At 39.0% G+C, this 27,251-nt stretch overlaps 1 protein-coding gene across 1 annotated transcript in view; it reads right to left on the reverse strand.

The window, feature by feature from the left end:
• Positions 1-1,882: 1,882 nt before the first annotated feature.
• LOC142337341 (uncharacterized) overlaps positions 1,883-27,251 on the reverse strand; it is an 80,330-nt gene continuing 54,961 nt past the window's right edge. Inside the window, exons 5-8 of the mRNA XM_075386557.1 lie at positions 18,527-18,731; positions 16,409-16,838; positions 11,563-11,770; positions 1,883-2,305 (exon numbers count right to left, since the gene is read on the reverse strand). Coding sequence (XP_075242672.1) covers positions 2,021-2,305; positions 11,563-11,770; positions 16,409-16,542 — 627 coding nt within the window. The 5' untranslated portion in view covers positions 16,543-16,838; positions 18,527-18,731 and the 3' untranslated portion in view covers positions 1,883-2,020. The remainder of the gene's footprint in view (positions 2,306-11,562; positions 11,771-16,408; positions 16,839-18,526; positions 18,732-27,251) is intronic.

Raw genomic sequence — 27,251 nt, forward strand, 5'->3', positions numbered from 1 at the left:
AAGGGGAAATGGCACCAAAATCTTTGATGAAATCTTATGTACGCCGAAAATTTTGTATTTTTTTACAGAAACTAGAGCACACTTAATGAACCGACCTTAAACAATTAAAAATAACTTTTCTTTAATTTATAAAAACTGTGGGCCTGCAGTTTGCGATCTAGTCACCAGCTGTGTGTGGGTGCGGCTGACAGCTTAATGTGTAAAACGGTGCAAATTTTATTTGCTCCACTTAAACCGCAAACCTTTAGGTCCTTCCGAACTTCAGTTCACAGCTATGAACTTTATGAAACACAATACTTAAGCATTGGTCTACTTCTGAACAAAATCTCTGTTTTGAAGCTTTTGATGGATTTCCGGAGTTGAACGTTTTTCTGCTTGATTAATGACAGGAATTGCAAAAGTTATCATTAGACTCCAGAGTTTGGTACGGCCTTACAAGGGGCCTAACAGATTTTTGCTATTTCAAAATGTTTCAAGGTAAAAATTTTGACTGTAAGGCCTACCTGCAGTTAATGTTTGAGAACAATACCTTGTGAAAATCACAAAACTTGGTACGGCCTTATCCGGCGCCGTACTAAATTTTGTAATTTTTCCGAGATGTGAAATGTGCCAAAAACTAAAGAACAAATGACTTGTATGAGATAAGCGTTGTTTTTAAAACCGGTTTTAGGAAGTAAGAGTTTAGAAATTAGTAATTAAATCATTTGATTCGGTGCCGTAGAAAACTTACTACGGCCTGATGCGGTGCCGTACAATATTGTAGGTTTTCTGCGGCAGCGTATAAGTAAGTTTTCAAAGTTTCGTCTAAGGTGGGCAACCTGGGAATAAACACTAAAGTATGTCAGATTGGTGTTGAATACATTGAATTTATGTTAAGATCAACACAAATTCAACTAAAATTTATCTAAAATCTACCGATAAAAATCTAAAAATATCTATAGACTGCGCTAACAAACCCAAAAATTATGTTAGTTCAGCGCTAATAAGAACGATTAAATGTGTTTCAGAATGGAGGTGGCCGCGTTGAATTTAGGTTAGGTCAACGCTAAATTCAGCGCAAATATATCTAAGATCTACGCTAAATTCATCGGAAAACTGTATAGGATCTATGCATATCAACAAAAATTAATTCATATCAACGCTAACTTGTAAATAACATTGACAAGTCTGAAAAAATCAAACATTAATTTGCTGCTAAAGCTTTCAAAAGTGCATTTCTGAGCTCTGTTCGCGTCACTCGAACCACAGACGTCCTTCATTCTTGTCGCCTCTTCTACCGCTGTGCTAACGTATGCGATTGATCTTAAGAATCATATTCTTTGTCAGCTATCTGGAATCAACGCTAAATTGAACAACAAAAGAGCAAGATCAACGGTAAAATCAACGCAAAATTATGTAACATCTACGGTAAATTTGGCGGTAAATAGTTATGTAGGTTCAGTGCTAAGCTCATAGCAAAATTATGTCAGATTGTCGTTAGAAAAACCACTAAAACATGTAAAATGTACGTTGAAAACTGCAAAATTATTTAAAAGCAACGCTAAATTCACGGTAAAATTATGTAAGAACTACGCTTAAAAACGCATAATTAGGTAAGATCTCAAACGTAGATCGTACAAAAAATCAACGCCTTCACCGTCAATCTTACAGAATTTTGCGTTTTCTAGCGCTCACGCCTCGGCCTGGCTACACAGACACGGACACACAAACAAACAAACACACACACAAACAGCAAATAATCAAATACGCACTCACACATATACCCACCCACCTAGATGCACACACACACCCACACACATACACACATACAAAAACACCCCGAGAATCTCTTACCGACTATCTCTTACCGAATCTCTTACCTGACAAAAATATACACGGAAATATCAATTACTCTAGAGTAACCAAGAGTGACCCGTACCCCCGTCGTTACTGTAATGACACATTTTTGGGGTTGCTATAAAGGGAAAGAGCAGAAAGCACAAATATATAGGGAAAATTGTACAGTTCCACGGGAATAAGTTTAAGAGAACTGTATAACTTGTTCAGAAAAGTAGAAGGAAGGGCTTCTCTTTCCGCAGAGTTCAGTGTACATTTCTCCTGGAACTTGTTCTCCTATATCGGGTAGATCACCGTTCCTCCCATTGAGTTTGTAAATGCCATTATAATATTCATAGGAGCCCCAATTTTTGAGCGATTCAGGGCTGTTCTCATCGACGACAAAAGTGACTCCCCCATCGAATGAAAAAGATATGAAGAACTTCTCAAATCCACCCTCGTCAATGAAACTGCTGAACGTGACTGACCTCTGAAAAACCAAAAAGGAACTACTTTTATTAAAATTTTATCCCTGCCATTTTTTTAGACAACAGCGAAAAGAAGGTTTTTAAAGTCGCCGTTGTGACTCGCAAGTTTATCAACAAATGTTTTATCTATTTCAAATTTCATTCATGTTAGTAAACTTATTGTTTTATACGATTTTTCTCTCAAGAAATAAGTCTTTTCACTGACCCGAGTCACATTGAAAGATGAAAACAGTTCAGGTACCATGAAAACAAGTTTACACCCAGGCCGGAAAGTCGATAGGTCCAGACCCAGATGAACGCACGACGGGGGTGTCGTGCGTTCAAATTTTCATGGTCGGTAAACCAGGAGAAACGCATGATAGTCTGGAGATGAACGCACGAAAAGTCTGGTGAACGCACGGAAGTCTGGACGTGAACGCACGAAAGTCTGGTTAACGCACGAAAGTCTGAAGAACGCACGAAAGTCTGGACTTGAACGCACGAAAGTCTGGTGAACGCCCGAACGTCTGGTGAACGAACGAAAGTATGGACATGAACGCACGAAAGTCTGGACATGAACGCACGAAAATCTGGTGAAAGCCCGAACGTCTGGTGAACGCACGAAAGTATGGACTTGAACGCACGAAAGTCTGGACGTGAACGCACGAAAGTCTGGACATGAACGCACAAAAATCTGGACGTGAACGCACGAAAGTCTGGACATGAACGCACGAAAGTCTGGACGTGAACACACGAAAGTCTGGACATAAACGCACGAAAGTCTGGACATGAACGCACGATAGTCTGGACATGAACGCACGAAAATCTGGGGAACCCCCGAACGTCTGGTGAACGCACGAAAGTGTGGACATGAACGCACGAAAGTATGGACATGAACGCACGAAAGTCTGAACGTGAACGCGCGAAATTCTGGACATGAACGCAAGAAAATCTGGACATGAGCGCACAAAAATTTGGCGAACGCCCGAACTTCTGGTGAACGCATGAAAGTATGGACATGAACGCACGAAAGTATGGACATGAACGCACGAAAGTCTGGACGTGAACGCACGAAAGTCTGGACATGAACGCACGAAAGTCTGGACGTGAACCCACGAAAGTCTGGACATGAAAGCACGAAAGTCTGGACAAGAACGCACGAAAGTCTGGACATGAACGCACGAAAGTCTGGACATGAACGCACGAAAGTCTGGACATGAACGCACGAAAGTGTGGACTTGAACGCACGAAAATCTGGTGAATGCCCGAACGTCTGGTGAACGCACGAAAGTATGGAATTGAACGCACGAAAGTATGGATATGAACGCACGAAAGTCTGGACGTGAACGCACGAAAGTCTGGAAATGAACGCACAAAGTCTGGACGTGAACGCACGAAAGTGTGGACATGAACGCACGAAAGTCTGGACGTGAACACACGAAAGTCTGGACATGAACGCACGAAAATCTTGACGTGAACGCACGAAAGTCTGGACATGAACGCACGAAAGTCTGGACGTGAACGCACGAAAATCTGATTAACGCACGAAAGTCTGGACTTGAACGCACGAAAGTCTGGTGAACGCCCGAACGTCTGGTGAACGAACGAAAGTATGGACTTGAACTCACGAAAGTCTGGACGTGAACGCACGAAAATCTGGTGAACGCCCGAACGTCTGGTGAACGCACGAAAGTATGGACTTGAACGCACGAAAGTCTGGACGTGAACGCACGAAAGCCTAGACATGAACGCAGAAAATTCTGGACGTGAATGCACGAAAGTCTGGACATGAACGCACGAAAGTCTGGACGTGAACGCACGAAAGTCTGGACATAAACGCACGAAAGTCTGGACATGAACGCACGAAAATCTTGACGTGAACGCACGAAAGTCTGGACATGAACGCACGAAAGTCTGGACATGAACGCACGAAAGTCTGGACATGAACGCACGAAAGTGTGGACTTGAACGCACGAAAATCTGGTGAATGCCCGAACGTCTGGTGAACGCACGAAAGTATGGACTTGAACGCACGAAAGTATGGATATGAACGCACGAAAGTCTGGACGTGAACGCACGAAAGTCTGGAAATGAACGCACAAAGTCTGGACGTGAACGCACGAAAGTGTGGACATGAACGCACGAAAGTCTGGACGTGAACGCACGAAAGTCTGGACATGAACGCACGAAAATCTTGACGTGAACGCACGAAAGTCTGGACATGAACGCACGAAAGTCTGGACGTGAACGCACGAAAATCTGATTAACGCACGAAAGTCTGGACTTGAACGCACGAAAGTCTGGTGAACGCCCGAACGTCTGGTGAACGAACGAAAGTATGGACATGAACTCACGAAAGTCTGGACGTGAACGCACGAAAATCTGGTGAACGCCCGAACGTCTGGTGAACGCACGAAAGTATGGACTTGAACGCACGAAAGTCTGGACGTGAACGCACGAAAGCCTAGACATGAACGCAGAAAATTCTGGACGTGAATGCACGAAAGTCTGGACATGAACGCACGAAAGTCTGGACGTGAACGCACGAAAGTCTGGACATAAACGCACGAAAGTCTGGACATGAACGCACGAAAATCTTGACGTGAACGCACGAAAGTCTGGACATGAACGCACGAAAGTCTGTACGTGAACGCACGAAAATCTGATTAACGCACGAAAGTCTGGACTTGAACGCACGAAAGTCTGGTGAACGCCCGAACGTCTGGTGAACGAACGAAAGTATGGACATGAACTCACGAAAGTCTGGACGTGAACGCACGAAAATCTGGTGAACGCCCGAACGTCTGGTGAACGCACGAAAGTATGGACTTGAACGCACGAAAGTCTGGACGTGAACGCACGAAAGCCTAGACATGAACGCAGAAAATTCTGGACGTGAATGCACGAAAGTCTGGACATGAACGCACGAAAGTCTGGACGTGAACGCACGAAAGTCTGGACATAAACGCACGAAAGTCTGGACGTGAACGCACGAAAGTCTGGACATGGACGCACGAAAGTCTGGACGTGAACACACGAAAGTCTGGACATGAACGCACGAAAGTCTTGACGTGAACGCACGAAAGTCTGGACGTGAACGCACGAAAATCTGATTAACGCACGAAAGTCTGGACTTGAACGCACGAAAGTCTGGTGAACGCCCGAACGTCTGGTGAACGAACGAAAGTATGGACATGAACTCACGAAAGTCTGGACGTGAACGCACGAAAATCTGGTGAACGCCCGAACGTCTGGTGAACGCACGAAAGTATGGACTTGAACGCACGAAAGTCTGGACGTGAACGCACGAAAGCCTAGACATGAACGCAGAAAATTCTGGACGTGAATGCACGAAAGTCTGGACATGAACGCACGAAAGTCTGGACGTGAACGCACGAAAGTCTGGACATAAACGCACGAAAGTGTGGACTTGAACGCACGAAAATCTGGTGAATGCCCGAACGTCTGGTGAACGCACGAAAGTATGGACTTGAACGCACGAAAGTATGGATATGAACGCACGAAAGTCTGGACGTGAACGCACGAAAGTCTGGAAATGAACGCACAAAGTCTGGACGTGAACGCACGAAAGTGTGGACATGAACGCACGAAAGTCTGGACGTGAACGCACGAAAGTCTGGACATGAACGCACGAAAATCTTGACGTGAACGCACGAAAGTCTGGACATGAACGCACGAAAGTCTGGACGTGAACGCACGAAAATCTGATTAACGCACGAAAGTCTGGACTTGAACGCACGAAAGTCTGGTGAACGCCCGAACGTCTGGTGAACGAACGAAAGTATGGACATGAACTCACGAAAGTCTGGACGTGAACGCACGAAAATCTGGTGAACGCCCGAACGTCTGGTGAACGCACGAAAGTATGGACTTGAACGCACGAAAGTCTGGACGTGAACGCACGAAAGCCTAGACATGAACGCAGAAAATTCTGGACGTGAATGCACGAAAGTCTGGACATGAACGCACGAAAGTCTGGACGTGAACGCACGAAAGTCTGGACATAAACGCACGAAAGTCTGGACATGAACGCACGAAAATCTTGACGTGAACGCACGAAAGTCTGGACATGAACGCACGAAAGTCTGGACGTGAACGCACGAAAATCTGATTAACGCACGAAAGTCTGGACTTGAACGCACGAAAGTCTGGTGAACGCCCAAACGTCTGGTGAACGAACGAAAGTATGGACATGAACTCACGAAAGTCTGGACGTGAACGCACGAAAATCTGGTGAACGCCCGAACGTCTGGTGAACGCACGAAAGTATGGACTTGAACGCACGAAAGTCTGGAGGTGAACGCACGAAAGCCTAGACATGAACGCAGAAAATTCTGGACGTGAATGCACGAAAGTCTGGACATGAACGCACGAAAGTCTGGACGTGAACGCACGAAAGTCTGGACATAAACGCACGAAAGTCTGGACGTGAACGCACGAAAGTCTGGACATGGACGCACGAAAGTCTGGACGTGAACACACGAAAGTCTGGACATGAACGCACGAAAGTCTTGACGTGAACGCACGAAAGTCTGGACATGAACGCACGAAAGTCTGGACGTGAACGCACGAAAATCTGATGAACGCACGAAAGTCTGGACTTGAACGCACGAAAGTCTGGTGAACGCCCGAACGTCTGGTGAACGAACGAAAGTATGGACATGAACGCACGAAAGTCTGGACATGAACGCACGAAAATCTGGTGAACGCCCGAACGTCTGGTGAACTCACGAAAGTATGGACTTGAACGCACAAAAGTCTGGACGTGAACGCACGAAAGTCTAGACATGAACGCAGAAAAGTCTGGACGTGAATGCACGAAAGTCTGGACTTGAACGCACGAAAGTCTGGACGTGAACGCACGAAAGTCTGGACATAAACGCACGAAAGTCTGGACATGAACGCACAAAAATCTGGTGAACCCCCGAACGTCTGGTGATAGCACGAAAGTATGGATATGAACGCACAAAAGTATGGACATGAACGCACGAAAGTCTGGACGTGAACGCGCGAAAGTCTGGACATGAACACAAGAAAATCTGGACATGAACGCACAAAAATTTGGCGAACGCCCGAACTTCTGGTGAACGCACGAAAGTATGGACATGAACGCACAAAAGTCTGGACGTGAACGCACGAAAGTCTGGACATGAACGCACGAAAGTCTGGACGTGAACCCACGAAAGTCTGGACTTGAACGCACGAAAGTCTGGACGTGAACGCACGAAAGTCTGGACATGAACGCACGAAAGTCTGGACATGAACGCACGAAAGTCTGGACATGAACGCAGGAAAATCTGGACATGAACGCACAAAACTTTGGCGAATGCCCGAACTTCTCGTGAACGCACGAAAGTATGGACATGAACGCACGAAAGTCTGGACGTGAACGCACGAAAGTCTGGACATGAACGCACGAAAGTCTGGACGTGAACCCACGAAAGTCTGGACATGAACGCACGAAAGTCTGGACGTGAACGCACGAAAGTCTGGACATGAACGCACGAAAGTCTGGACATGAACGCACGAAAGTCTGGACATGAACGCACGAAAATCTGGACATGAACGCACAAAAATTTGGCCAACGCCCGAACTTCTGGTGAACGCACGAAAGTATGGACATGAAGGCACGAAAGTCTGGACGTGAACGCACGAAAGTCTGGACATGAACGCAAGAAAGTCTGGACGTGAACCCACGAAACTCTGGACATGAACGCACGAAAGTCTGGACGTGAACGCACGAAAGTCTGGACATGAACGCACGAAAGTCTGGACGTGAACGCACGAAAGTGTGGACATGAACGCACGAAAATCTGGACGTGAACGCACGAAAGTCTGGACATGGACGCACGAAAGTCTGGACGTGAACACACGAAAGTCTGGACATGAACGCACGAAAGTCTGACGTGAACGCACAAAAGTCTGGACATTAACGCACGAAAGTCTGGACGTGAACGCACGAAAATCTGGTGAACGCACGGACGTCTGGACTTGAACGCACGAAAGGTCTGATGAACGCACGCGAAAATCTGGACATTAACGCACGAAAATCTGTTGAACGCACGAACGTCTGGACTTGAACGCACGAAAGGTCTGATGAACGCACGAAAGTCTGGACATGAACGCACGAAAGTCTGGACGTGAACGCACAAAAATCTGATGAACGCACGAAAGTCTGGACTTGAACGCACGAAAGTCTGGTGAACGCCCGAACGTCTGGTGAACGAACGAAAGTATGGACATGAACGCACGAAAGTCTGGACATGAACGCACGAAAATCTGGTGAACGCCCGAACGTCTGGTGAACGCACGAAAGTATGGACTTGAACGCACGAAAGTCTGGACGTGAACGCACGAAAGTCTAGACATGAACGCAGAAAAGTCTGGACGTGAATGCACGAAAGTCTGGACTTGAACGCACGAAAGTCTGGACGTGAACGCACGAAAGTCTGGACATAAACGCACGAAAGTCTGGACATGAACGCACAAAAATCTGGTGAACCCCCGAACGTCTGGTGATAGCACAAAAGTATGGACATGAACGCACGAAAGTCTGGACGTGAACGCGCGAAAGTCTGGACATGAACACAAGAAAATCTGGACATGAACGCACAAAAATTTGGCGAACCCCCGAACGTCTGGTGATAGCACAAAAGTATGGACATGAACGCACGAAAGTCTGGACGTGAACGCACGAAAGTCTGGACATGAACGCACGAAAGTCTGGACGTGAACCCACGAAAGTCTGGACATGAACGCACGAAAGTCTGGACGTGAACGCACGAAAGTCTGGACATGAACGCACGAAAGTCTGGACATGAACGCACGAAAGTCTGGACATGAACGCAGGAAAATCTGGACATGAACGCACAAAACTTTGGCGAATGCCCGAACTTCTGGTGAACGCACGAAAGTATGGACATGAACGCACGAAAGTCTGGACGTGAACGCACGAAAGTCTGGACATGAACGCACGAAAGTGTGGACGTGAACCCACGAAAGTCTGGACATGAACGCACAAAAGTCTGGACGTGAACGCACGAAAGTCTGGACATGAACGCACGAAAGTCTGGACATGAACGCACGAAAGTCTGGACATGAACGCACGAAAATGTGGACATGAACGCACAAAAATTTGGCCAACGCCCGAACTTCTGGTGAACGCACGAAAGTATGGACATGAACGCACGAAAGTCTGGACGTGAACGCACGAAAGTCTGGACATGAACGCAAGAAAGTCTGGACGTGAACCCACGAAAGTCTGGACATGAACGCACGAAAGTCTGGACGTGAACGCACGAAAGTCTGGACATGAACGCACGAAAGTCTGGACGTGAACGCACGAAAGTGTGGACATGAACGCACGAAAGTCTGGACGTGAACGCACGAAAGTCTGGACATGGACGCACGAAAGTCTGGACGTGAACACACGAAAGTCTGGACATGAACGCACGAAAGTCTGACGTGAACGCACGAAAGTCTGGACATTAACGCACGAAAGTCTGGACGTGAACGCACGAAAATCTGGTGAACGCACGGACGTCTGGACTTGAACGCACGAAAGGTCTGATGAACGCACGCGAAAATCTGGACATTAACGCACGAAAATCTGGTGAACGCACGAACGTCTGGACTTGAACGCACGAAAGGTCTGATGAACGCACGAAAGTCTGGACATGAACGCACGAAAATCTGGTGAACGCACGAACGTCTGGTGAACGCACGAAAGTCTGGACGTGAACGCACGAAAGTCTGGACATGAACGCAAGAAAGTCTGGACGTGAACCCACGAAAGTCTGGACATGAACGCACGAAAGTCTGGACGTGAACGCACGAAAGTCTGGACATGAACGCACGAAAGTCTGGACGTGAACGCACGAAAATGTGGACATGAACGCACGAAAGTCTGGACGTGAACGCACGAAAGTCTGGACATGGACGCACGAAAGTCTGGACGTGAACACACGAAAGTCTGGACATGAACGCACGAAAGTCTGACGTGAACGCACGAAAGTCTGGACATTAACGCACGAAAGTCTGGACGTGAACGCACGAAAATCTGGTGAACGCACGGACGTCTGGACTTGAACGCACGAAAGGTCTGATGAACGCACGCGAAAATCTGGACATTAACGCACGAAAATCTGGTGAACGCACGAACGTCTGGACTTGAACGCACGAAAGGTCTGATGAACGCACGAAAGTCTGGACATGAACGCACGAAAATCTGGTGAACGCACGAACGTCTGGTGAACGCACGAAAGTCTGGACATGAACGCACGAAAATCTGGTGAACGCCCGAACGTCTGGTGAACGCACGTTTTTCTTCGGTCTGGTCAACTAGGGTTGTGTAAGTTCGTAACGAATTGTATTCATTTGACGAACAACAAATTAGCTCTGGCTTTTAATATATTCAAACTACTCGCCTGATGGATTTTCCCCCGTGTCTAAGTAGTTGGCATTTGTGAGCCAGGATGACTAAATTTCCGAAATAAGACAAATCAAAATTATGCTCAACGTCACGTTGATCATTCCATCCAAGACGAACGTATGCTCTTGTCAGAAAGGCTTGAGAACATTTTCCAGACATTAGTGCGCCGGATTTTTTTCCAAGACCATCTTCTTCGATGCTGAAATATGCGCCCGAAAATGGTCTTGTCAATAGTTTTTTTCGGTCTGGGATTTCAAACAAAGACAAATACAATCTAGGATGATGTCCGCGACCCGAGATAGGTATTAGGGAGATATTTAGGGGTTGCAAACTGATGGTTCCAGAGCAGCCATACCTAACAACAGGTATTGCCCAAACCGAAAAGACTGTGATCAACATTAGCCAGACCAAACAGACCTCCATTCGCCATTGGTCAGGCTAAAAGGACTTTGAACAGAAATTTGGCCAGTCCGAACAGATCTGATTGCAGGACAATTGTCCAGACGCTCGACATATAAAAATGGGGAGTTTGCCTGAACGATGAAAACGAGGAGTGGGTGTTGGCCAGACTCAAAGACAAGAAATCACTACTATCCAGACAGTTGGCGCGACCAAAATTTTCCCCAGAGCTTACGGGTGGCACCGTACTCTTTTGTCCGCGACCCATTGCGGTCTGCACAATACCTGTCTGCGTTCGCGGACCTTATCCTGGGCGGTTACCTTGGACAAACATGTCCATACCGTTCCCCTGCATAAGGGACAATCATATAAGAACACTATCAGTAAACCTTTCTCGACATCACCCTCTTGAAAATTGCAACAACTTACTTTTACTGTGGCGCCTCCCTCCTGTCTTTCATCCCACATTCTCTTTTCCAATGACACTCCTGTGTGGGGTGATGGTGCTATTGGGTCTAGCATCAGTGAGGGTTGATCGGCGCGGCTTTCAACTGGGTTAGAACCCCTGCTGTAGACATGGACTTCCAAGTGAACACACATTCCTCTGCTAATTGGCACGTCTTTCCTCACGATGATGCTAAAAACGACAACTCAAATTTAAAGAATTTTTTGTATTCAAACTAACTTGTGTTAAAAAACGTATTTCGGCAACAAAATGATTTTGTCAATATAAAGCGTACCAGGGTCGAGGTGTCAACGCCATTCAACGCAAAATTATGCAAGATCAGCGGTGAATGCGGAAAATTTTGTAAGATAAGCGGCGAGTGCGGTGAAATTACATAAATCAGGCGGTGAATGCGTTGAAAAAACCTTAAACGCCTGGTAGCGGTGAAACTAAAATTCACCGCTTTGAAAAAAAGTGTCTAAATTTTGTAAGATAAGCGGTGGGTGAATTAGGTGAAATGACATAAACTCATCGTTTAACTTATGGGTGAACTTACATAATTTCACCGTTTAGACGAAAAGTGTTAAAATCTTGTGAGAACAGCAGTGAATGTTGTAAAATTACATAAACTCACTGCTTAGGGTAGTGTTGAACTTACATAAAATTACCTCTTAGAAAAAAGTGGTAAGATTGTGTGAGAACAGCAGTGAAAGCAATAAAATTACATAAACTCACCGCTTATTTTAGTGGTGAAATTACGTAAACTCACCGCTTGGAGAAAAGTGTTAAAATTGTGTTATAACAGCAGTGAATGCGGCGAAATTACATAAATTCACAGCTTAACTTAGTGGTGAAATAAGATAAAGTCACCGCTGAGAGAAAAGTGTTAAAATTTTGTGAGAACCGCTTAACTTTACTTTGACTGTTTGTTTCTTCAGCGCGATAACCCCCCGCCCTTGTTTGTGACCCCATCGCGCAGCGCAATAACCCTCCGACCTTGTTTTTGACACCTTCCGCATTAGTTCTATCTATTTAGGGTCGTTGTTTTTTTATTGGCGGCTCGGTCAGATGCTCTCTTTATGGAGCACAGCAATGCAACGGCTCTAGTCTTCAAAGAAGCTAAAAATGCCCATGCAAAAGCTACGACTATTTACTACTGCAAAAATCTGTATGCAAAAAATAAAATTTACCTCTTAGAAAGAAGGGTAAGATTGTGTGAGAACAGCAGTAAAAGCAATGAAGTTACTTAAACTCAACGCCTATTTTAGTGGTGAAATTACGTTAACTCACCGCTTGGAGAAAAGTGTTAGAAATATGTGATAACAGCCGTGAATGCGGCGAAATTACATAGATTCACAGCTTAACTTCGTGGTGAAATAAGATAAAGTCACCGCTGAGAGAAAAGTGTTAAAAATTTTGAGAGAACCGCTTAACTTTACTTTGACTGTTTGTTTCTTCAGCGCTATAATCCCCGCCCTTGTTTGTGACCCCATCGCGCAGCGCGATAACCCCCTGACCTTGTTTTTGACACCTTCCGCATTAGTTCTATCTATTTAGGGTCTTTGTTTTTTTGGCGGCTCGTTCAGATGCTCTCTTTATGGAGCACAGCAATGCAACGGCTGTAGTCTTCAAAGAAGCTAAAAATGCCCATGCAAAAGCTACGAATGTTTACTGCTGCAAAAATCTCTATGCAAAAAATTAAATTTACCTCTTAGAAAAAAGGGTAAGATTGTGTGAGGACAGCAGTAAAAGCAAAGAAATTACATAAACTCACCGCTTATTTTAGTGGTGAAATTACGTAAACTCACCGCTTGGAGAAAAGTGTTAAAATTGTGTTATAACAGCAGTGAATGCGGTGAAATTCCATAAATTCACAGCTAAACTTAGTGTAGTGACAGGTGACTTAGTTGAAGAAGAAGTGGAAGACATCAGGCAGTGAGAGGTTCAAACCCGTTTAAGGGCGGTGGAAAGTGGAGACCTTCGTAAGTTCACTGCTTACTATAGCTGTGGAATTACATAATTTCACCGGATTTCACCGCAAAATTATGTACAATATTTGGGGTGAAAAGACTAACTTTTCACCGCTTATCTTACATAGTTTTCAGATTTTTTTACCCGGGTACATTTGGTTCATCTTTTTCATTTGGTTTCCATGGAGTTAAGTATGAATAAGGGACCATTTGGACGTAAATAAGCGAGAACATAGTTTGCTTCCTGCAGTCTAATTGATGATTTGGCTACTGTGGGTTTGTCGTCTGTTCCATTCGGCCGCACCGGGTTGAGGCGTTGAAACTAAAAATCGTTCTATCTCGACAAAAACTGGCCATGATTCGAATTAGCTCGAATTAATCCGACATTAACGCCGTTTATATTTCGATACTTTCTTTTTCGGGACTGTGCAAAGAGCGTTGTCGCTATGACTCCAAAGAGCGACCCCTAGAAGCTGCGCGACTATGATCAGACGGTTTGTTCCCGACTAAAAGGGTGTCTGGTAATAAATTAATGTTCTATGCTAATTTCTATGTTATGCTAACTTAACGTCCTCTGTGGAGGGGAACTCCAAAATATTTGGCGACTCAACTGACCAGAAAACTTTTTTACGTTAAAACAGCCCAAGGTTTATCTAGAATCAACGAATTACCCTCCAGAGAGGACTTTAAGTTAGCATAGAACATTCAATTATAAAAAAGTCGCAAGCTAAAAAATTGCTCATATTTTTTATTCCAGTTTTTATCAACTTAACACAAGTTGTTGCCAACTTCTAACAAAAAAGCTTCTGTTTAACAAAAAGGTTATATACGTAAATACAATTGGATGAAACTTCAAAAAGCTGTCGTCATAATTTGGTCACAATTTGGTGCACTTCATTCAAGTAAACCATTTAAAGCATTCCCCTTATTAAAGGAAATTTTAGATATTTTGTTTGTGATTGTCCATATCCATTTTGCTTTCCAAGACAGCTCAAACATATGCACTTCTTTCGTACCACTCTGTACAGGTCAATAACGCTCTCAATCTTGTAAAAAGAATAATGATCGATTTTTATTTGTTTTGTTTTTAGAGCATTTGGATCTCAGCCTGAATTTTTTTGCTTCCGACAAAATTTTCTCTTTTTCTCGTCTCTCTTTCTTCTTGCACTTCCATTTGAATGCTCAAAATAATCAATGCACATAAATGTTTCCCTCTAGCTATTCCTCAGACATGATTAAACATGGTTCACTTTCGGCCCTATCATTAACATGAAGCCAATTTTTTTCTTCTTCAGAGTTTTAGAAAACTAAGTAAATGTCGTAGAAAACGTTGCCTCATTTGCAGATAGTAATTAAGTGCGCTGTCTCTGAACAGGTTCACAAAATAGATACAAGGACAGAAAATAACTATCAAACTGGCTGATCCGTGAGGTTTTAATTGAATTGACATTTGTAGTTATTTGGATCTAAAATTTGGGTCTTTTTTGGTAAGATTTCGGCAGCACGTTGAAATTGTCCAGAAATATAGTTCCGAAAAACAAATTGCTCCATCGGAAATTTGCCTTTGTCGTTAAGGGTAATATTAAAAAGCTTAATTTTTTCATGATGAAAAAGAACGATCACTCTGCCAGGTTACAGTAAATATTGCTGACAAACAATGTTTGTAAAATGTTATCTCCTGAGTGTGTGCTGTTTCAATCTATGTTAACTTCCCAAACATTATCTTGAATAGCAAGAAAAGATGAAAGATCGGAGAATTTACCATGAATAATGACTTTGTTCATTCCTTTCAGCGCTGACGTCCAAGCCGTTTCTTACAGAAACAGTATTTGTTTTTTAGATCTTTTGGACCAATCCGAGTTGCCGGAAGCGCTGACTGATAGCGAATGTAGATCGCAATACCTCTATGTTGTTGACTTCATTTTTCACTGTTTATACTGGTCTTCTTCCGAAGTTGTCGATGCATTTCTAGTTCGTTCATCTGTACCTCTAGCTCCAATTCCTATCTGCTCGCCTGATATTAAACCCGCCTGCTCCTTTAAGTCCAAGCTTATAGATTCAAGCTCAAAGTCACTTCAGTTTTATTGTTCCGTAACCCTTGTTTGAAGAAGTTTCCTAAAAATCTTTTGTATCTGGATCGTGTCTTTGTACGTATTGAGTCAACGAGATTCTGTTATGTAGTTCACGTCACTTTCTTCCTCATTTGTTTGATGAGTTGCGGTTTTTTTATTCGTCTTATTTGCTTTGTTGTTGCATGTATTTTGAATTCCAATAAGCATCTGTTGGACTTCACAGATTGAACAGCTGTTTCTATGCTACAGTCGTGTTGTTAGATTCTGCACGAAATCTGCACTCCCACCTCCGTCAAGGAAAACTTGTCAGCGCCCAGCTTGTTGAGCGGTTTTGAAACTGTCTATGCTCAATTTGTTACATTCAATTTCTGTCATCTGGCTGATTTATTGCTTGTTTAATGTAAATGGAGCTGCAGTTGATTGGCTGCTGTTAGTTATGTAGACAGAGTCAAGTAAAATCTGATACGATAAAATACATATTTCAACTTTTTGGTCCACCCCAATTTTAGCCTTGCTCTTTGTTTTTCATTCCATGACCTCTGTTTCTTTTTCTCCTCCTACGCAAACTCAGCTTTAACGCTCCTTGTTGCCCATCGCTTTCATCGTTATATTGGTCCAGTGAATTCTAGAAGAGTGTTGTGTAGCTCTCTCCCTTAGATCTGATATATTATGTGATAAATAGTATTTACAGATGATTAAAATACGCAGAGAAATCAAAGATTTTTTCTGTTATTATTTAGGATGATATATTAAGAAGAGGCAAGAGAATGCTATGAGAAAGTGGGTACCTGAACTGTACGTCAACTTGGTCAACCGTGACAGAGCTCTCACTTGCGGAGCCAGAGTCTTTTGCTATCAATCGTATATAGCTGCCAAGACCACTCTCAAATTCCATCTCAAATCGAGCCCAGTTGCCCTCCATCCTGTTGTAAGTTCTTATCACGCGATCCGTGGGCAAAGATTTCACAATGAATGTTGGACTGCTTTGAAGGCCGTGGAAACTGGAGGTTCGAATTGTGACAAAATACTCTTCACCAGCTGTCAGTGGATGGGAATCTGGATGACCAATTACAATGAACCCATTTGAATCCTCATAGAGGACTTTACACGGACACTCACTGCCTGGAATGATTGTAGTGGTAAGAGTGCCCCAATGCCTCTTGTTGGTTGTTTCACATGGGCAATTTTTCCTGCAGGTGAAACTGATATTTCCATGAACTGAAACACTGGCTACATTAGTTACATCAGAAACATTCGCGTTCTGACTAGATAATTTGCCTATTTTGTTATGTGTTTGAATTTTGTACTTTTGTAACTCATTTTTTAAACATTAAATTATCAATTCGAAGCAATCAGAATTGAAGGCCTCTAAATTTTAGAGAAATGAAAGAAAAACTTTTAAAAACATTGAATAATTTTGCATTAAAAAAGCTCAAAGTAGCGAACTGTTGTAAGTTTAAACCAGTAAGAGTTGTCTGTAGCGTGTCTAACTAAACTTAAAAAGAATTTCTTAGTAAAAAAAGGAACATTTCTTTCTTCAACATATATTTTCCATCAAAAAACTTACTTAGCTTTCCTTAATTTGTCACAAAGTTCAAAAAAATTTGGCAAAATCATGTGCTTTTTTAAACAAAACAATGCAAAATGCTCAGAAAAACCCTAGATTGATCCTGTCAATAACTAGATGGTCATCAATTGTTACCCAAAAAAGCTTGAAGAAAGCAATAAAGAATGTAGAACTGTCCAAACAAACTTCTGAATTTTGCAAGAATTTCAAAAACTAACATGAACTTACAATATATCACATCTTTTATTAGTCATACCAACAGGAGTTAGCGATACCTGATCTTTATACTTACTGTCGGCTCTAACTATTCTTAATACATCGCAGGGGCTCAACCTAGTCTTAATACATTGCAGAGGCTAAACGAATCTTGATACATTGCAGTGGCTATACACTATACCTAATCTTAATACATCCCAGTGGGTACACTAATCTTGATACATTGCAGTGGCTATACGCTATACCTAATTTTGATACATTGCGGAGGCTGTAGCTAATATTAATACATTTCAGTGACTACGCTAATCTTGATATATTGCAGTGGCGATAACTACTCTTATTACATTGCGGTGGCTATAACTAATCGTCATACATTGCAGTTGCTACGGTAACCTTGATACATTGCAGTGGCTATAACAAATCTTAATACATTGCAGTGGCTACACTAATTTTAATACTTCGCAGAGGCTATACCTAAACTTAATACATTGCAGTTGCTACGCTAACCTTGATACAATGCAGTGGCTATAACAAATCTTAATACATTGCAGTGGCTACACTAATTTTAATACCTTGCAGAAACTATACCTAACTATAATACATTGCAGTTGCTACGCTAATCTTGATACATTGCAGTGGCTATAACAAATCTTAATACATTGCAGTGGCTACACTAATTTTAATACCTTGCAGAGGCTATACCTAAACTTAATACATTGCAGTTGCTACGCTAATCTTGATACATTGCAGTGGCTATAACAAATCTTAATACATTGCAGTGGCTACACCTAATCTTAATAGATTAAAACGGCTAAACTTTTTCCTTTTACATGAGATTGGCTATACCCTATATATAAAGATGGGAGATCTATACTTCGTCATAATACTTAGGAGAGATGCAAAGTCATGGAGGCCACTATACTCTATTTTTGTTACAACTACAACTGGACACTATTGGTCTTTTAATACACCAGGTAAGAAGACTTTGTACCATTATGAATTTGATATATATTTTTATCGAATGGAAATCTTTGTTAGAAGATTGCATCATTGCTATATCCCTTCGATGACACTTGTCCCATCTATACATTGTAGACTTTTGGCCCATATGATTAATACTAACAGAGAAGAGTCCTTGTGTCTCGTAAAACATTTTCAATTGAAGCGTTTGGGCTTGAATGTTTGAGACGACAACGTCTGAAGGGTAGAGGTGTGCTTGAAATGTCTTTACCCTCCTTTTGTAGTTGACTCCTTCTCCCTTTAGAGTCAATGTCATGTTGTAGCTCTCAGAGGGATTCATGTTCTCCAAAATTAGTCGACTCAACAGTCTGGAGAAAAATAACACTTTTACACTTCTGCTACCTTTGACCTTTCCTCCCGCATCCAACATTAAAAAAAATAGGCAATTAAAAAAAAACTAATAACAATCTCTTCGGAGTAATCATATAAATAAATATTTTCCGGTATTTTTCCCTTGCCCGATGAATGTTTTCAGGTATTTTTCCCTTGCCCGACGTTTCCAAAACACGAAAAACTGACATTTTCCCACTTTAACCGACATCTTCAGGATAATTGAACGTCAGCTGCCGTTCTAACACTATATTATTTTGCGACCATAAATTTGCAAATTTGAGATACCGTTTCGCTTAATACCGTTTCGCATCCAACATTAAAAAAAATAGGCAATTAAAAAAAAACTAATAACAATCTCTTCGGAGTAATCATATAAATAAATATTTTCAGGTATTTTTCCCTTGCCCGATGAATGTTTTCAGGTATTTTTCCCTTGCCCGATGTTTCCAAAACACGAAAAACTGACATTTTCCCACTTTAACCGACATCTTCAGGATAATTGAACGTCAGCTGCCGTTCTAACACTATATTATTTTGCGACCATAAATTTGCAAATTTGAGATACCGTTTCGCTTAATTTGCCTGTTTGATGACGGGGACACCTCTGCATTTGAGCACGATCTGCCATGACATAAAAGCTTGTTATCTTTAGACAGGACAGACCACCACCTATTTATGGAGGGAAATAACTCGTTCTGTGCATTTTGTGCAAGCACAGTCATCGTCTCTGACCTGACTACACATTGTGATGACCCTAGTTCATGCGTGATTTTGGAAGATGAAGAGCATAAAACTTTAATAGGACTTTTTTCGCTATTTTGGAAACGCTGTGCCACAATCTTTCTCTGGCATCAGTGCAGTTTTAAGGTAATGTTAATTGTTGCAGTGAAAATGCATTTTATACTGAGATGCAGTAGTGCTTCCTTTTGTTTTTGCCACCTCTTAAAATTTCCTCTTTGTTTTGAACTTATCAGACCTTGCGATTTTAAAGCGTATTTCAGCCATGCAAGTAGTAAGAAACCAGTACACCCTGACTCACTTTTTGGCTGATTTTACGCAAACATGTTCGATCAAGCGCGCGGAAGAAAAGTTCTTGGCAATCTTTCCCTGTATGTTAGGATTGTTGCCTGAGTATGTAAAAGACTTACCTTAACTCCATTTTGAAGCACAAAGGATTATAAGTTTATACAGAAAAATAACACACTGTGGAGAATACTGTTTGTATATCCGACAAACGCCTAAGGGCTATAAATCCAGTCTATATTTGTCATGAACACTTTTGCGCAAAAATCTGGGCGTCTAATGTGAATAAACTATATATTGGTATTGAGAATGCAGGCCTAATTCCTGCTTACGCAATTTTACACTGTAGCGAATATTGTTTGTATACAAATATCTGAGGGCTATAAATCCAGTGAAAACTTTTGCGCATTACCAGAAATCTGGGCGTCTAATGCGAATAAACTATATATTGGTATTGCATATGCAGACTCACTTTGAAGATAACATTTTTTAACTACATGTGAAACGTCTGGGTTGGAAGCGTTCGGCATTCTAATGAAGATATAACCTAAGGGCTATTTTTAGAACACAAACTCAAACTCAAACTCGGACTCTTCTCGTTCAGACTGTTAATAGACTTCCCTTTCATTTATTACACAAGAAGCCATGTGAATCAGACGTATTAGGTTTTGATGAAATTCTTATCCGAAAACAACAATTTTGAACACAATAAAAGGAAGTTAATGATTCTGTAATAGAGTTGATGTAAAAAAGGAACAAACAAGCATCCTGAAAGGTAACAATCTACTGAAACTTTGAACTCATAAATTCTTATTTTGTCCAGCAAAGATCAGTGGTTTTTGACAGGGAAGACAATCGTCGAAAGAAAGAACACAAGTTGAGAGTAACTTCTACCCCCGCAATTTAAATCAGGTTAATTCATCTTTTGAAAAGATTATCGTTTGAAGTGATACTAAGAAGTCAAAAGAAAGTCCTTGAGGAGTCCGAAAAGTATAGAAACATCTTTTTTTTTAAGTTTTGAAGGATGTATCGGAAAAACGAGTGGTGTCAAGAAAAACAGTTGGGTGGAACAACATCTTGTCACTTTGGTTGCAGAGAGCAAAACGACAGAAAAAACGGAAAAAAACATCTTGTTTGAATTCCGAGCGCTTCAAAAACAAATTGGCATCAGGAAGAAAAAAAAAGAAAAAGAAGAACATCTGGAAACCAGAGGAACAGCATTTTGTTTATCTTTCATCAGATCGCATCAATAATCCCTAGGCAAGTGGAGTGGTTCAAAAAAGAAAACTGGTGGAAAGTAAGTTAAAAAAATCCTTTTATCTCCATTTAGCTCTTCCGTCAGTTCAACCTATATAGCTCATCCACGGATCAGAACAAGGTAGTCGGAACATAAAAATAGTTAAAAATTAGCATCCCTTAATCATCAGCAGGCATTTTTTCTCTATGTTTTAAAGGCGAGGAGCTGATATTAGTCAATTAGCAAATAAATAAGACACATTTATTTGTTAACATTGCATCACATAAAATTTGTGACCTGTCACAGGTGAAATGTGAAACTACTTTAAAAAACAAGCACAAAACTACTTTTTAAAACATCAGTTCTGCTCACACAACATATATATGAGTCATCAAAGGTCAATTGTACATGATTTTTTTCCTCTAAATGTACAAGTCCCAGAGAAAAATGTTTTAAGGAAAAGTTGTTCCATTAGTAAAAACTAACACAAAACTACTTTAAAAAACATCAATTTTGCTCATATAACATAAATTTGAGTCATCAAAGGTCAATTGTACATCGTTTTTTCCCTCTAAAAGTACAAGTCCCAGAGAAAAATGTTTTAAGGAAAAGTTGTTCCATTAGTAAAAACTAACATAATCTACTTTAAAAAACATCAATTTTGCGCACATAATATATATATATGAGTCATCAAAGGTCAATTGTATATCACTTTTTTCCTCTGAATGTACAAGTCCTAGAGAAAATTTTCTTAGGGGGAAGTTGTTCCATTTGTGAGAACTAACTCAAAATACCTTTAAAAAACATCATTTTTGCTAACACAACATTTACATGAGTCATCAAAAGTCAATTGTACATCATTTTTTTCCTCTAAATGTACAAGTCCTGGAGAAAAGTTTCTTAAGGAGAAGTTGTTCCATTAGTGAAAACTAACACAAAACGACTTTAAAAAAATCAATTTTGCTCAAATAACATATATATGAGTAATCAAAGGTCAATTGTACATCGTTTTTTTTCTCTTAAAGCACAAGTCCTAGAGAAAAGTTTCTCAAGGAAAAGTTGTTCCATTACTAAAAACTAACACAAAACTACATTAAAAAACATCAATTTTGCTGACATAAAATATAAATGAGTCATCAAAGGTCAATTGTACGTCATTTTCTTCCTTTTAATGTACAATGCCTAGAGAAAAAATTCTTAAGGAAAAGTGGCTCCATTAGTAAAAACTAACACAAAATTACTTGAAAAAACGTCAATTTTGCTCACATAACATATATATATATATATATATATATATATATATATATATATATATATATATATATGAGTCATCACAGGTCAATGGTGCATCAATTTTTTTCCTCTTAATGTACAAGTCCTAGAGAAAATTTTCTTAAGGAGAAGTTGTTCCATTTGTGAGAACTAACTCAAAACTACTTTAAAAAACATCATTTTTGCTTGCACAACATATATATGAGTCATCGAAGGTCAATTGTACATCATTTTTTTCCTCTAAATGTACAAGCCCTAGAGAAAAAAGTTTATAGGAAAAGTTGTTCCATTAGTAAAAACTAACATAAAACTACTTTAAAAAACATCAATTTTGCTCACATAAAATAAATATGAGTCATCAAAGGTCAATTGTACATCACTTTTTCCCTCTAACTGTACAAGTCCTAGAGAAAAATGTTTTAAGGAAAAGTTGTTCCATTAGTAAGAACTAACATAAAACTACTTTAAAAAACATCAATTTTGCTTATATAACATATGGATGAGTCATCAAAGGTCAATTGTACACCATTTTTTCCTCTTAATATACAAGTCCTAGAGAAAAGTTTCTTAAGGAAAAGTTGTTTCATTAGTAAAAACTAACACAAAACTATTTTAAAAAACATCAATTTTGCTCACATAACAGATATATGAGTCATCAAATTTCAATTCTACATCATTTTTACCCTCGAAATGTACAAGTCCTAGAGAAAATTGTTTTAAGGAAAAGTTGTTCCATTAGTAAAAACTAACACAAAACTATTTTAAAAACATCAATTTTGCTCACATAACATATATATGAGTCATCAAAGTTCAATTGAACATCAATTTTTTCCTCTTAATGTACAAGTCCTAGAGAAAAAATTCTTAAGGAGAAGTTGTTCCTTTTGTGAGAACGAACTCAAAGCTACTTCAAAAAACATCATTTTTGCTTACACAACATATATATGAGTCATCAAATTTCAATTGTACATCATTTTTTCCTCTTAATGTACAAGTCCTAGTGAAACCTTTCCTAAGAAAAAGTTGTTCCATTTGTGAAAACTAACACAAAACTACTTTAAAAAACATCAATTTAGCTCACATAACATAAATATGAGTCGTCAAAGGTCAATTGTACATCATTTTTTCCCTATAAATGTACAAGTCCTAGAGAAAAATGTTTCAAGGAAAAGTTGTTCCATTAGTACATACTAACATAAAACTACTTTAAAAAACATCAATTATGCTCACACAACATATAAATGAGTAATCAAAGGTCAATTGTACATCATTATTTTCCTCTTAATGTACAAGTCCTAGAGAAAAGTTTCTTAGGGAAAAGTTGTTCCATTAGTAAAAACTCACACAAAACTATTTTAAAAAACATCAATATTGCTCACATAACATATATATGAGTCATCAAAGGTCAATTGTACATCATTTTTTTCCTCTTAAAGTACAAGTGCTAGAGAAAAATTTCTACAAGAAACTTTGTTCCTTTAGTGAGAACTAACACAAAACTACTTTAAAAAACATCAGTTTTGCTCACATAACATATAAATGAGTCATCAAAGGTCAATTTTACATCAATTTTTTTCTCTTAATGTACAAGTCCTAGAGAAAAACTGCTTAAGGAGAAGTTGTTCCATTTGTGAGAACTAACTCAAAAACAACTTTAAAAAACACCACTTTTTGCTTACACAACATATATATGAGTCATCAAAGGACAATTGTACATCATATTTTCCTCTTAATGTACAAGTCCTAGAGAAAAGTTTCTTCATGAAAAGTTGTTCGATTAGTGAAAACTAACTCAAAAGTACTTTTAAAAACATCAATTTTGCTCATATAACATATATATGAGTCATCAAAGGTCAATTGTACATCATTTTTTTCCTCTTAAAGTACAAGTGCTAGAGAAAAATTTCTACAAGAAACGTTGTTCCTTTAGTGAGAACTAACACAAAACTACTTTAAAAAACATCAATTTTGCTCATATAACATATGTATGAGTCATCAAAGGCCAATTGTACATCAATTTTTTCCTCTTAATATACAAGTCCTAGAGAAATATTTCTTTAGGAAAAGTTGTTCCTTTTGTGAAAACTAACACAAAACTACTTTAAAAACATCAATTTTGCTCACATAACACAAATATGAGTCATCAAAGGTCAATTGTACATCATTTTTTTTCCTCTAAATGTACAAGTCCTAAAGAAAAATGTTTTAAGGAAAAGTTGTTCCCTTAGTAAAAACTAACATAAAACTACTTTAAAAACATCAATTTTGCTCACATAGCATATATATGAGTCATCAAAGGTCAATTGCACATCATTTTCTTCCTCTTAATGGACAAGTCCTAGAGAAAAAGTTCTTCAAGAAAAGTTGTTCCATTAGTGAAAACTAACACAAAAATACGTTAAAAAACATCATTTTTGCTTACATAACATATATATATATATATATATATATATATATATATATATATATATATATTTATATATAAGAGTAATCAAAGGTCAATTGTACATCATTTTTCCTCTTAATATACAAGTCCTAGAGAAACATTTCTTAAGGAAAAGTTGTTCCTCTTGTGAAAACTAACACAAAACGACTTTAAAAAACATCAATTTTGCTCATATAACATGAATATGAGTCATCAAAGTTCAATTGTACATCATTTTTTTCCTCTAAATTTACAAGTCCTAAAGAAAAATGTTTTAAGGAAAAGCTGTTCCATTAATAAAAACTAACATAAATCTGCTTTAAAAACATCAATTTTGCTCACATAGCATATATATGAGTCATCAAAGGTCAATTGTACATCATTTTTACCCTCTAAATGTACAAGTCCTAGAGAAAATTGTTTTAAGGAAAAGTTGTTCCATTAGTAAAAACTAACACAAAACTATTTTAAAAAACATCAATTTTGCTCACATAACATATATATGAGTCATCAAAGATCAATTGAACATCAAATTTTTCCTCTTAATGTACAAGTCCTAGAGAAAATTGTTTTAAGAAAAAGTTGTTCCATTAGTAAAAACTAACACAAAACTATTTTAAAAAACATCGATATTGCTCACATAACAGATATATGAGTCATCAAATTTCAATTCTACATCATTTTTACCCTCGAAATGTACAAGTCCTAGAGAAAATTGTTTTAAGGAAAAGTTGTTCCATTAGTAAAAACTAACACAAAACTATTTTAAAAACATCAATTTTGCTCACATAACATATATATGAGTCATCAAAGTTCAATTGAACATCAATTTTTTCCTCTTAATGTACAAGTCCTAGAGAAAAAATTCTTAAGGAGAAGTTGTTCCTTTTGTGAGAACGAACTCAAAGCTACTTTAAAAACATCATTTTGCTTACACAACATATATATGAGTCATCAAAGGTCAATTGTACATCATTTTTTTCCTCTTAATGTACAACTCCTAGAGAAAAGTTTCTTAGGAAAAGTTGTTCCATTAGTAAAACTCACACAAAACTTTTTTAAAAAACATCGATATTGCTCACATAACATATATATGAAGGTCATCAAAAGTCAATTGTACATCATTCTTTTCTTCTTAATGTACAAGTCCCAGAGAAAAGTTTCTTAGGGAAAAGTTGTTCCATTAGTAAAAACTCACACAAAACTTTTTTAAAAAACATCGATATTGCTCACATAACATATATATGAGTCATCAAAGATCAATTGAACATCAATTTTTTCCTCTTAATGTACAAGTCCTAGAGAAAAATTTCTTAAGAAGGAAGTTGTTCCTTTTTGAGAACTAACTCAAAACTACTTTAAAAAACATCATTTTTTGCTTGCACAACATATATATGAGTCATCGAAGGTCAATTGTACATCATTTTTTCCTCTAAATGTACAAGCCCTAGAGAAAAAAGTTTATAGGAAAAGTTGTTCCATTAGTAAAAACTAACATAAAACTACTTTAAAAAACATCAATTTTGCTCACATAAAATAAATATGAGTCATCAAAGGTCAATTGTACATCACTTTTCCCTCTAATTGTACAAGTCCTAGAGAAAAATGTTTTAAGGAAAAGTTGTTCCATTAGTAAGAACTAACATAAAACTACTTTAAAAAACATCAATTTTTGCTTATATCATATGGATGAGTCATCAAGGTCAATTGTACACCATTTTTTTCCTCTTAATGTACAAGTCCTAGAGAAAAGTTTCTTAAGGAAAAGTTGTTTCATTAGTAAAAACTAACACAAAACTATTTAAAAAATATCAATTTTGCTCACTAACAGATATATGAGTCATCAAAGTTCAATTCTACATCATTTTTACCCTCTAAATGTACAAGTCCTAGAGAAAATTGTTTTAAGGAAAAGGTTGTTCCATTAGTAAAAACTAACACAAAACTATTTTAAAAACATTAATTTTGCTCACATAACATATATATGAGTCATCAAAGTTCAATTTGAACATCAATATTTCCTCTTAATGTACAAGTCCTAGTGAAAACTTTCCTAAGAAAAAGTTGTTCCATTTGTGAAAACTAACACAAAACTACTTTAAAAAACATCAATTTAGCTCACATAACATAAATATGAGTCGTCAAAGGTCAATTGTACATCATTTTTTCCCTATAAATGTACAAGTCCTAGAGAAAATTGTTTCAAGGAAAAGTTGTTCCATTAGTACATACCTAACATAAAACTATTTTAAAAAATATTCAATTTTGCTCACATAACATATATATGAGTCATCAAAGTTCAATTGAACATCAATTTTTTCCTCTTAATGTACAAGTCCAAGAGAAAAAATTCTTAAGGAGAAGCTGTTCCTTTTGTGAGAACTAACTCAAAGCTACTTTTAAAAAACATCATTTTTGCTTACACAACATATATATGAGTCATCAAATTTCAAATTGTACATCATTTTTTCCTCTTAATGTACAAGTCCTAGTGAAACCTTTCCTAAGAAAAAGTTGTTCCATTTGTGAAAACTAACA

The sequence above is a fragment of the Convolutriloba macropyga genome, chromosome 3 (assembly GCF_964194025.1).
Source record: "Convolutriloba macropyga chromosome 3, txConMacr16.3, whole genome shotgun sequence".
NCBI classification, from domain to species: domain Eukaryota; kingdom Metazoa; phylum Xenacoelomorpha; order Acoela; family Convolutidae; genus Convolutriloba; species Convolutriloba macropyga.